This window comes from Phalacrocorax aristotelis, chromosome 3, assembly GCF_949628215.1.
Source record: "Phalacrocorax aristotelis chromosome 3, bGulAri2.1, whole genome shotgun sequence".
NCBI classification, from domain to species: Eukaryota; Metazoa; Chordata; class Aves; order Suliformes; family Phalacrocoracidae; genus Phalacrocorax; species Phalacrocorax aristotelis.
The window spans coordinates 115,121,515-115,134,611 of record NC_134278.1 but is presented as its reverse complement, the minus strand read 5'-3'; the positions used below and the strand labels follow the sequence as shown (position 1 = coordinate 115,134,611).

At 47.8% G+C, this 13,097-nt stretch overlaps 1 protein-coding gene across 2 annotated transcripts in view; it reads right to left on the bottom strand.

The window, feature by feature from the left end:
- Window positions 1–13,097, bottom strand: part of MDGA1 (MAM domain containing glycosylphosphatidylinositol anchor 1) — a 158,388-nt gene that overhangs the window by 50,249 nt on the left and 95,042 nt on the right. For both annotated transcript variants that reach the window (XM_075089147.1, XM_075089148.1), the window contains exon 10: window positions 10,588–10,739. In XM_075089147.1, coding sequence (XP_074945248.1) covers window positions 10,588–10,739 — 152 coding nt within the window. The remainder of the gene's footprint in view (window positions 1–10,587; window positions 10,740–13,097) is intronic.

Here is a 13,097-nt window from a genome sequence, read left to right as displayed (position 1 = left end):
GTTCCACTGCTCTGTCACCCTCCCAGTAAAGAAATTTTTCCTCATATTCTGGTGGAACTTCCTGTGCTTGTGCCCATTGCCCCCTGTCCTGTCACTGAGTACCACTGAAAAGAGCCTGCCCCCATCCTCTTGACACCTACCCTTCAGATATTTATAAGCATTGATAAGATTGCCTCTCAGTTTTCTCTTCTCCAGGCTAAACAAGCCCAGGTGTCTCAGCCTTTCCTCATAAGGGAGAGGCTCCTGTCTCCTGATCATCTTGGTAGCTCTCCACTGGACCTTCTCCAGTAGTTCCCATATTTCTTGAACTGGAGGGCCCAAAACTGGACACAGTACTCCAAATGTGGCCTCACTAGGGCAGAGTAGAGGGGGAGGATAATGTCCCTTGCCCTGCTGGCCACACTCCTTTTAATGCACCCCAGGATACCATTGGCCTTCTTGGCCGCAAGGGCACATTGCTGGCTCATGGTCAACCTGCTGTCCACCAGCACCCCCAGGTCCTTCTCAGCAGAGCTGTTTTTCAGCAGGTCAGCCCCCAACATGTACTGGTGTTGTTCCCCCCAGGTGCAGGACCTTACACTTGCTCTTGTTGAATTTCATCAGGTTCCCCTCGGCCCAGCTCTCCAGCCTGTTCAGGTCTCGCTGGATGGCAGCAGTGTCTTCTGTTGTATCAGCCACTCCTCCAACCTTGGCATCATCAGCGAACTTGCTGAGGGTACACTCTGTTCCTTCATCCAGGTCATTGATGAATATGTTGAACAGGACTGGACAGAGTACAGACTCTTGGGGAACACTGCTTGTTACAGGCCTCCAACCAGACTCTGCCCCGTTGATCCCAATCCTCTGAGCTCTGCTGTTCAGCCAGTCCTCTGTCCACCTCACTGCCCTCTCATCTAACCCACACTTCCTAAGCTTACCTATAAGGATGTTATGGGAGACTGTCAAAAGCCTTGCTGAAGTCGAGGTAAACAATATCCACTGCTCTCCCTTCATCTACCCAGCCAGTCATGCCATCACAGAAGGCTATCAGGTTGGTCAAGCATGATGTCTCCTTGGTGAATCTAGGTTTTCTACTTCTGATGACCTTCTTTTCCACTACACACCTGGAGATGACCTCCGGAATTAACTGCTCCATCACCTTACTGGGGATAGAGGTGAGGCTGACTGGCCTATAGTTTCCCAGCAAAGAAAGCACTCAGTAACTCTGCGTTCTCTGCATCCTGTGTCACCAGGGTACCCACCTCCTTTAGCAGCAGGCCCACAGTTTCCCTAGTCTTTCTTTTACTACTGATGTAATTGAAGAAGCCCTGGGTGGGAAGGGAGAGCCATACACTCCCCAGTTTGTGCAAGGAGCCTGTGATGGTGTCACTGTGGTTGGTACTGAGCTAGACATGAGGTTACGTGCATGTCTAGCTATTCTTGTTATCTCTCTTCTTTTGTCTCGCAGACATATCTTCGATCCTGAAGGCACATGTGGTCCTTCTGTTCAGACTGGAAGCTCTATACTGCTGCTGCAAGATTCTACCTGTTTTTGACTATGCACTGCAGAGCCTGAAATCACCCCTCTGTCTGCAGCATGTGCATAAGCTGAATAAGGGACAATATCCCTCATGTTGCTTCAAAGCCCCCTCCTGCCCAGATTAGTGGTTCCTGTCTCGTCCGAGGCTCACATCTGAAAATCAGCTCTGCTTGGTGCATTATTGGATCCAACTATATACCTTTCCTTAATCCTAGTGAGTACAGTCTCCTCTTCCACCCATTTCCTTGCACTGGACATGACTGCCTGCAGCCAGACCCACATATGTGTTTATGTACCGTGCTGTCAGCGCTTCTGGCCCAAGAAGAAAAATCAAGCAGGGTCTGCATAGCCCAGGTTTGCTCAGCTGCAGCTAGGTTGAGTTCTGAGATGTTTTGTCTATAATATTTTTGTGACTTACCATGGGAGACATGCTCCACCATCAGGAGTTGCCATCTCCCAAGCCTCTTTTTTTGGGTTCTCTACAGATACTGGCAGAGCCCACTGTCAGGGCACCTGTACCCTTAAAAACAACAATAAAGGATGGGGCTATTACTTACCAGAGCAGAAACAGCCTTTGTGTGGGACTCTGGGCTTCCCAGTCTGGTACACATAATGGAGTATGTAGGTAAGTATCATTCCTATGGCCTATGGCCACCTCTAACTTGACTGCACTTGCAGTCCTGTCTCTAGTAAAGAAGGGGCAGGCAGCACAGCATATGCAGGCAGAGCCATAAAGCCCTTCACATTACTCTATGTAGCCTGCACTGGCAGCATAACTGCATAAATTTCATTTCTTCATGAAACACAGTCAAAACATCTATCTAGTGCCTACTCCTGCCTGCTTGTCACTAGCTATGGGAGAGACTACAGCGCCCTTCCAAACCCTTCCCCCTTCACACGCTCTCTCATCTCCAACACATTCTAGGAAGCGAGAGCCAGGAAAAAAAAACCCAAACCAAAAACATAACCAAAAAAGGAAACAGAAACAAAAGAAAGAAGAGGTGGGAAATAGGAGGGGGAGCAGGGAAGGGGAAGAAGGTGCACAAAGAAAAGACTCTGAAGCAGTAGGAGGAACATGGGCTGACTACTGAAAACAACAGATGAGCAGAGTAAATGGGAGGAAGCCTACTGAGAGGGACTCTCAGAAAGACTCAGTAACTAGCATGTACCCCTTGAAGCCACCGAAGGAGTGTGGATAAGAGATGCACACAAAGGACTCACTTTTATCTTTGATACCTGGCAAGCATTTTTCATCCTGTGCTCAGCTTTGTAAAACACAAGCCAACAGCCTGCTGGATACAAACAAGCACAATGGTGCTAAAACATCATCTCAACCTGCAAAGCTGATATGAGGGGTATATTGGTTGGGGGAATGTGATTATCTCTTCTTTCACGTTCTTACCCTGAATAAGCACTGAACAGTAGTGTTAGGAGCTACAGATAGATAAGATTTTGCTACTAGATGTGTTTTAAGATCATATGAGCCTTTCCAGCAAGATTATTTGTACTGTTCTCAGGCACTGTAACTATTCCAAACAGAGCTGAGAGAGGGAAAACTGCAATTATTACCTTGTACTAGGAAAGCTAAACAACATCCTGCTTTCTCTCTTGCACAGTGAAGTACCTGAATTGCATTAGGAGCAGAGCTAATGAAAAGTGAATGTTAAATCCTGCTGCAAGGCACCTTATGAACGCTAAGCCACCTTGTAAAACCTTCAGCTACCCTGTTTTGGGCAGGTTACCTTACTTACTTTGGATAATCAGAGAAGAGAAATGGTACCATGAAACATAACTAACATGCCACCTCTCATACTACCAATTTTCCCAATTAACTGATTGCAAATGATCTGTCGTCCACGAATAACCAGCTTGGGAAAACCATGAAGAGCAATTTGTGAATGAAAAAAAACAGAATTAGCCAGACTAATTCATTAGCTAGGCATCATTGCTGAGCTCGTGGAAAAAGGGAAGTCTCAACAGTTGCACTGGAAAATGTTAGACCTAAGGGGGAAACCTCTTCCCATGGCTCCCAGCCATGTCCACTGAACTCACCTGACCCATTGGTGCTGGTCAGGCCTGTATTGGGCTTCCCTGACAAGCCTTGCAGGAGTCACTCTGCTCCTCTGTCTGACAGGGCTAACAACAACCATAGCTAGACAGACATCTCTGCCTGCAGTGAGCAATGGCCAGGAGGAAACTCTCTTCCTTTCCCTTGGGTGGAACTAACGAATACATACATAAAATGTGGGAAAAGCTCCTTGCTTCCCACCTCCACCAAACATCCAGCTGTCCTGGAGTCTTCCCTTACAGCACAGGTAGAGAGGACCTTGTTCTAGCAGCAGGTCTCATTGACACATACATCATCCCCTGTAACAGATTGTTACAGGGATGAAAAGAGAGATGGTTTGGCGTGCTGTCAGCTGCAGTGACTGACGCCGTGTCCCATTTTCAGGCAGCAGAGAGCACAGCTGAAGCAGCATCCTGCCCTCTCTGCTCCCAAATGCCTGTGGCAAAGTTTTTGCTTTACCCCTAGGTCCCACACAGAAATCTCATTAAGCTTCAAGCGCAGCTTGTCCATCAAATGCTATTGATCAGCCAGCTCTCCTTCCACCAGCACATGGCTGCTACTCAATCCCACTGCACGTCCCAAATGTCTCCGCCTCTTGCAGCCTAAAAAGCCAGCGTCACCTCTCCCTTCTTTTGCTTTCCTTGGCTTTGCATCATGATGGCTGTTCGAACCGTCCGCCAAGGACACCTCCTGTTGACATGCTGGCTTCTTTCTGCATCCTTTCCACCTCCCTCTGGGCTGAGTTCTGCACAGCATCACGTACGCCACTAGCACAACTGAAGGCAATTGACTTGAGAGCACAAATGTAATCTGCCTATTCTCACTGCCTGAACAAATGTTGAAATAAAAAAAAAAAAAAAAGAGCATCAGTGGGGGAGATGGGAGTGTTAGAGCTGAAAAAACACCTTTTCCTGCTGCAGAGGATGGCTCAGCAGGTAGGTGGAATTGCCTTGATTTGACGTTGCCCCATACGACAGCAGCCTGTGATCAGACATCAAACTGGCAGCCAAGGTAGGCAAAAAAGAAGACAGGACTAAAGCAGCTTTCCAGCATGCGGGACTTCTAAGCCACCCTACAAAGAAGGTCTGCTTTGAGATTCAGTCCTGGGCAAACATGGTGAGGTGACAGTCACTGCAGTCCCCAGTCCTAATGCCAGTGAGACAGGACCAGCACAACCTGTACCAAGTGAAATGATGAACAGTGAAGGGATGTGCTATTTGTCACACCCCACAATTGTGTTGATCTGCAGAATCCTGCATGCAGCCAGGGCCACCATCTGCTGCTTCATGGGAAGTCACATTCCCTTCCTTGCTGCAGCCAGCTGGGACTGCAATGCTCTAGCAGGGAGAAGGAAAGGAAAAGGGACTCACACATTCCTTTTCCATGTGCCCTGTCTATGTCCCAAACTGGGACATAAAACTGGAATGCCTAGTTAAGCAGCCTTTCAGCAAGAGGATTTCTTGGTGGATGCAGCACCACAAGCCCTTTCCCTTTTTCCAGGTAACAGCAGGCAAGTGCACCACAGGTCACATTTTATCCAAAGCAGGATGAGGCCATCCCCACTTTACAAGACACAATTCCATCCTTTAAGCTTTTCATATTCTGACATGAAAAGGACTTAAGAGGACAGCCCTGATTTCCTTTTTAGCTAAGCTGTTATAAAACCTCACCGTATCACCTCCTCAGCTCTTGCAGCATCCCCCAGCTGAAAACCACACCACAGCACTAGTGGGGAGACACACACAGGATGGGGCCACTGGGGGCACGGTGCCCCAGTGAGCCTCGGGATGAGGGCAACGGACTCAGGCCTGTCGGCAGCCCCGCACAAGGCGGTTACCTTGGTGATTGCAGCGGTGCCCAGACAGCATGTAATCCCCCAGAGGCAGCAAAACATTAGACCCTTGGTTCATGAAATGAGTTCGGTCACCCCTGCCTGCCTTGCACGGAGCTGCCTTCTTTCCTAGACCGTGGCATCCCCCCGGCCCTGAGGTGCAGCCCTCAGGCCACCCCAAGGCACTGGCTGCTCAGTTTCACAAGAAGCTTTACCTGAAGCCATGGTTGCATCTGCAGAAGAAAAAGGATTTGGTTCACCTCCAAGAGCACAGGGCTGGGCTGCTGCAAGGGCCACCACCCACTCAAGACCACCACCACCCACTCAAGTATGCCACCACTCCTTTGAGTACACTGCCTTTCTGTGTTCACAGCCTTTCCTAACTTGGGGCCCAATAAACAAGTGGGCTTAAAATATCTAGAAGCAGAGAAAGCAATACTGCTTTTGTCTGTCTTGGTTTTATACTCTTCTCCAGACACAGGCTACTGCTGAGGATGGGAGGAGACAAGCTTTTGGTGGGGGTGTTTTCACTCCAGATGAATACAGGACTGGATGAATTAGCTTGCTCTGGAAGTTTGTTCTACCCTGGCTGGCAAACTAGCTGTTTAATTACAAGGTTGCTTACAAGCATTGGAAGATACATACAACTTCACCAGGCTGGTTCTTCGTGTGCCAAGGGCCATGCAGGTGGGTTCATCAAACCACAGTGGTGCATGAATAGGGGAAGCATAGCAGTGTGAGTTAACAGTGTTTTCAACTAAACATTTATGTAAAAGACTATGGGCCAGTGCACTGCTTGCTCATCACCCCTTTCGAGTAGTACCACCCCTGCTTGGTGCGTGAAGAAAACGAGAGACATCCCTGCCCTGGTCTGCGCAGCCTTGGAGGGGTGCCCAGCTCCGTGTGCTAATGAAGCCAAAGACAGACAGCAGTTGACAGACGCTGCTGAAATGGGCACAGAGAAGAGCAAAAGAACAACTCAGAGGCAGAAATGAAGTGATAGAGATCTGCAGCCCGTGGGCCTCAGCATAAAACCTCTCCCGCTGCGTTGCGATAGCCATCAGCGGAGTTAACCTTCCGCTCTAATCACAATCATTAAATTCCTGCTAACGCCCCTGTCCTATGTCTGTCCAAACAGCTCTGTTATCTGTCACCTCCCCACACGGTGAGCCCGGCTCCCCACTGCCGCAGCTCTCATTAATGCTGCTCTGGCTGGCTGATGAGGCAAATGGCAGCCGGCTCTGGAGCCCAGATGAGTTTTGTAGACAGCAGGGGATGTTTATCCAACATGGAGGGGATGAAAGTACAAACAAAGAGAGACCGTACAATTACTCAGGCATTGCACAGGGTCAGTCTCATTAAAGACAGTCTCCCTGACAGGAATTAATCTGAAGTGACAACCCAGTGAGCTAATTTAGCAAATGGGTCTGGGGCTTGGCCCGGTGCAAATTTCAGGGGTCTGTCTGGCAGGTAGAGCTGAGCCTGCTCCGAGGAGGGGAAAGGCAGGAATGTGTTAAGCTGGCCCCACTCTGGCCTGAGCCTGTGCATCAGAAGGTATGGAGGAGATGGCAGCCTCAGGTCTCAAGAGGCGCAATGAAGATTAAACTTCCCTACTGCACCAACACCTTCTCCTTCCTCTTTCTCTTGCAGCCTCAGGTCACGGATGGGTTCCAGCTCATTAAGTGCACAGTAATTCTGCCACTATCCCCTGTAACTGTAACCAGCAGCCCAACTCAGATCCTTCCTCCAGGATGCAACCTGCTTGCGATATTAGATGGCTTTTCATTTCTCTTTAATGTTAGAGCAGAGCTCTGGGAGAGGATAAAATACACAGAGAGAAACAAGCAACTTAAAAGGCTTTTTATTTTTTAAGCAAAGATCGGGTTTGGGGAGGCTGCTTTGAATCCCCAAGCAATGAAAAACATTTTCAGTTAGAGTGCAGTACCTCAGTGCCTTTCTAGGCTACAAGGATACATGGAACAAAAAAAGCCCAAAAACCTCATGGCATCTGCCCACAACCAAACCACCCAAGGCTGTGAACTCATTAAGTTCACTGGCTAAGGTGAAGTAAGGTGGTCAGCGCTTGGATCAGTTGCCTTGAAGCAAGAAAGGAAAAACATCCCAAGCCATCAGGACAGATGTCTGTGAGGCCCCTGCCATTCCTCAGTGGGGATGCTTTCCCCTCTGAATTGCCACTCAACACAATGCCACTGCCTAAGCCCACCTGACCAGTGCACTCTGGGAAATACAGCCTATTTGCTGAGACATACAACAGAAGCTTTACAAGAAGCTTACTCCACATTGCTATCATATGCGCTTTGCCTGGGTCAGTGGCTCCAAGCTGTCAGGTTGTTTATTTGGTTTTAATCGGAAGTTAATTCTTATTCTACTGGAACTGGTACGTCTGCTGTGCTGCTCAGTTTGCTCCGCAGTGCTGGGAACAAACAGCTCCTGTGGAAATGCACCTGCCCGGCTTGCTGGGAGCCCCCATCCATTGCTTAGGAAACCAAATTCCCCCAGACTGCTTGCAATCCCACCAGGAATGTCCAACCAGCCCTCGGAAGCTGTTGAACAGGAGGAGTTGGAGGGGCCACAGCACCAGCCAATTAATAAACAGCACTTTTACTCTCACCCAGCCCCATTTTCAGCAGGTGCAGCAAGCAGATTTAATTCAAACATTCCCAGGTGCTTTGCAAAGCATCCTGCTACTTAGGGATCTTCATATTACATATGCCAAAAGCTCATCATACAAACTAGGGAGAGCAAAGTGAAAACCAGCAAAACATTTTACAACCAGTGGGCATCCCAACTGGCTGCCCTTTGGATTCCAGCTCAGCAGGAGTTAACAACTCCCAGACAGCCCCTCACCACCCTGAGGCTGCAGGCTGCTGCTGCTACTGTCCTGTTCATCCTTAAGATGCTGAAGAGCACCTGTCACTGACCACTGAGGCTGGGGAGCTCCCAGGGCTGGGGGAGAAGGTGGGCTGAGCTTGATGCTGGCAATATATCAGTCATGACTGGCCACGTGTAAGGCTTGTTTTTTAATAAGGAAAATATTCCACTTCAATCCTAGCTCTCTAAGATTTTTGCACCACTACAGCTAGTGCCTGGAAGCAAATGTATCCAGTGAGGAGGGCGCACAGGCAAACAGCAGCTCCTCATTCAGGCAGACAAATCCCCTTCCTTAAGAGCTCTCCAGTCAGCAATGCTTTTAAGCTTTTGAGCTTTTCACAGTTATATTCAGTAATGTCACCATGCTCTGCTTTCTAATGATGGAACAGCGGGACATGAAGCTTAGCCCAGGCATCCCGTCATGGAGAAGAAGGTGTAACAAAGTGGCAAAGCCCGTGGGATGTGGAAGAGGGTGATGGCGCAAGGGGAGGATTGAAAGGTCAGGAGCTGTTAGAAGGCTGCTTGGAGCCCAGGTGAGACATTGCAGGGCAAACACCAGGAAGGCAAGACAGGAGCACAGAGGCAGCTCTGGGAAGCGGCAAGTTGGAGATGAGAGGGGATGAGATCCTCTGGGCCAAGGAAATGAAAAATGTTCAGTGAGACCTCAGTATGTCACAGAGGTGGAGACCTCTCCATGAAATGCAAGTGGCTTCATTGGAGGAGGGCCAGGAGGAGGCAATACCATGAAAGACTTTTCCGGAGTGTTTCCTGCTTGTGCTTCACAGAAGTGGGAACAAACGTCCCCTGCTCCCTCCTTGCTCTGCCGCCCCTCATTCAGACCCAGGACACTATGATGGTACCTGCAGCCATTTCCTAGAGCCTACCCATACATGAGACTGGGCTACAGCAAGGCCAAGCTGTAACACTCCTCTAAAACATACCACTCGATAGTCACAACTATTTAGTGATGCTGCAAAAGAAGCATTAAAAGCAGTAACCCACGGGGGTATGAACAAAACTGGGGGTGGGGTGGGTAAACTTGCAGGGGCACTCAACTTCCTTCATGTCATAAGTTAAAGCAGAAGTGTGATTTTTCCTTTTCTTGATCCCTTTCAGTAGGAGCTCAATGAGGAATAGATCCAAGATTACTTTCAGGCACTGTGCAAAAGGAGAAAAAACCTCAGCATCACTGGAGAATGATAAAAATCACAAATTAGTTTATTGAGTTGCAGTGCTGATATTAGCGAAACTTGGCTAAGAGGGAAGGGGCACTATGATAAACTGCCTTCATTATTAGAGGCTCCCCTGTGTCCTGTATTATTATTAAGCACTGACAATGTGCTCCACGCGGTTTGAGTAACAAACAAAGGCTGTCCCACCCCAGAGAGCTCACAATCAAACGGAGACATAAAACTGGAGCCTACCGTGCAGTACTAGAGGAAAGAGACACTTGGATCTTTTTAATTATTTTGTTTTCTGTCTACAGTAAACAAACTTTTCCTTGCAAAATGCATTTGCTTCCAAGCTACCACTGAATGGCAAGAACCACCAGTGTCCCCATTTTTAAAAAATGTTGAACGCCGGCACTTTGCTGAGCATGGATGAAAGTACCTGGCAACCCTGCTAGGTAAATGTGCTCTTTAAAAACATCAGACTCTTCTCCCTAACCTCCTCCAACTAGTGAGCTCTTCAGATTCCCCTCAGTTCTTCCTCCCCCCACTCTGGTATGATTTCTCTTCAGACTCAGAAACCTTGAAACCTACTTCTCTTCCCCTGCAGAGTTTATATAGTCCAAATAGCTTCATTACTGTGACAGTATGAAAGCCCTTCTGCAACACAAACAGCTGATGACTTTTTCCTGCAGTTCCTGCCTGGAGAGCTCTTCAGCTTATTCCCTTTATTTCATACAAGCGAGGAGGGTGGAATTCCACTCGCTTGAGTCTTTGGTCTATAAAATCTACAATACTTACTAATAACTGTGGGGTTTTGTTCACATTAAAACCCTATTCAAAACACTAAGCATGAACAGTCCGATGGGAGGCAGCAGGGCTTTGAAAGCCCTCGATCATACCCAACACCAGACTTAAAAACGAATGCCAAGCTGTGCACTTGGCCTGTCACTTCCATCTGGTAGGGAACGTGCAAGACCATCAGGGTCTGGCAATTTCATCACCTTTGGCTCTTAATCAGCAAGGAGGTATTGTATTGATGTAACTGCCTTCTGAGAGGTCCTCTTCCCAACGGCACGCACTGAGGCTCCAGAAGAGCAGACCTTACCTGCCGAATTTCTAGGCGGTACTTGAGGATGGGATCCACAGCATCAGGCTCCTTCTGTGTCCACTGCAAGATGTAAGAGTAATTCTTGGATTGCTTCTGGCTCAAGGTGGGGTTGGGAGTGTCATAGTAAAACTCTGGGCTGTAAGCTTTTGCTGGAGGGAAAAAAAAAAAAAGATGGAGGAAAGTAAAAGAGCAGGGTCAAGGGGAACATAAATGGACACCTTTGCTATCGTAGCTGGTGTTGCACTGGTGTGCCATCATTTTCTGTGTTTCACTACTGCTTTCACGGCCTAGACTACTGAGAGGGTTAGCAGCCCTGCAACACCAGTTGCAGGTGACTAACACCAGAGAAGGTGGGAACAACTTCAGTTCTCCATCTGGAACCAGCTCAAGTCTTTTCTCTCTTGATTTATATTTTAGACTGAGGTAACAGCTTTATACTGGCATTTCTCCTGTTTCATCTGCTGCTTTACAGAGTCTCCTGCTAACAAACCCAGAGGAAAGATCATTTGGTCAGTAGGTCATAGAAAAAGTGTTATTTATCACACAGGGACCATGGCATTAAAAAGGACACCTTGCTTCTTCTGCATCTCCCCTGCCTTGGCAACACAGTGCTCCAGCCTCTTTGCAACATGACAGTCAACACAGCAGCAAAGGGGATGCTGACCTCAGCCTGGGTAAAAACACAGGGAGCTTTTGCAGGGGCAGAGATATCTTTTCTAAACCTACGTCTCCCCTTAAAAACAGAGGGCAGCAGGAGAAAGGGAAACACAGGAGGAATTATGTCCCAGAGAGGAACTGGATGGTTCTGAGAAGAAGGGATTTCCCGTCATTTCCCCAGCCGCTGCTGTCCTGAACCACTAACAAACATGATTTGAAGGCTACTGCCACGCAGCCCAGTGGTTGGTGGACAAATGCACAGGGCCCAGAGGCAACTCGAGGTTTTACCCACAGCTGTTTTTGCCCTGTTTGAAATTACCTTCATTTCACCCTGTGCACTTCAGTTTTTGGCAGGGCCTGGTCTGGGCCAGGCAGGAACTGGGCCTGAACCAACACTCTCCTTTCTGGGTTCAGGTCCAATCTGGACCTGCACAGACCAGAAAGATGCCTGGGCAGCAAGGGATGTGGAGAGTAGAACAGACATGAACACCATGTCCCTGGGCAGTTCGTTGCACCTTTCCACTTGAATCACAGGCCCTGCCATTCTGTGTTGTTATAATTAGGCTCGAAAGGATTCAATGTTTATTTTTCATGAACTCAGATGGATAATATTGATGTTTATTTCCAAGTCCTTTTTTTCTTATTATTCTTATTGACTCAAATTTTTGCACAAGCAAGAAGTTCAGAACCACCTCAAGAGACTAATTGTTGTTTATTCAACTTGTATTGACTGTGGAAGTCAAGCTTCATAATGGATTCCGAAATAAAATCAGAACTGATGATAATCGTCATCTTGCATTATATTAATTCCTTATTAATGGACTTCAAGATGGAAATAGAAACTTTTAAAAAAAAGCGCCTTCTAATAGAAATGCAGCACATCAAGATACTTTTGGAACTTCCTTTCTGGAAACATTTACCATTGCTGAGAAGTTTTGTCTTTTGCTTACAGCTGATGGGAAGAGCGAAGGTTACTCACTCCATCTTTCAGGGTATTTCTGTGCGTGTGGCTAGTAGGAGAGCCGGTGGTGACCAGTATGGGCTACTCTGACAACTTCCTCAAGTGGACTGGGTTGGATATCTCACTATCCTTCCAAAATGTCTCAGAAAGCTTATCTCCCAACAATAGAAGAACCTAATCCCATCCTGGGCAGGTTTATGTACTCTGCAGAATATCTGAACACCTCACAGTCACAAATGAGTCACTGTCTCCCTGTTAGATAGGAAGGCTTATGGTCCTTCTTTCATAGAAAGAAAACAGAAACAAAAAGAAACTACGCCATTTCCCCCACTCACTCAGGAAGACTGTGGCAGATGGGAATTAAAACTCCAGCAGTCCTGAGCCCAAGTGCAGCAGTCTAGCCATGGGATTATTTTTTAGGTTGCTCTACAGGCTCAGAAAATCTAAATGATTTGTAGCTGTCCAGGACACAGGCAGAGATGTCTGGAGCTGAAAAGCCACCATCAGATATCGATGCCTTGGAAACAGAGATGGGATACAGAAAAATAAATGCTTGTTGCTTTCTTGATGAGTGCTCTCCAGGGATGAACACTGCTTTCTGTTGAGGGGATTTTATCTCGTGGGGCACAGTATAGCACACCAGGTGGCAATATGTGTTTGTAACTGCTTCCAGCAGGAAATTCAGATCCTGGGAGCATACCCAAGCTTGCTAGGGACAAAGTTTGCCATGGTGGCTCCTAGTGGGGCTTGGTTTGCCATATAGTTAGTGACGTGAGAGTTGCAAGCATATGAAGAAAGGGTAGAGAGGGCCAAAGCTCTCAAGCAGAATCCACTTCCAGACAAACTCCAGGACATCTCAAGGGGCAAGAGCAAGGTGCTGAAAAGAAGC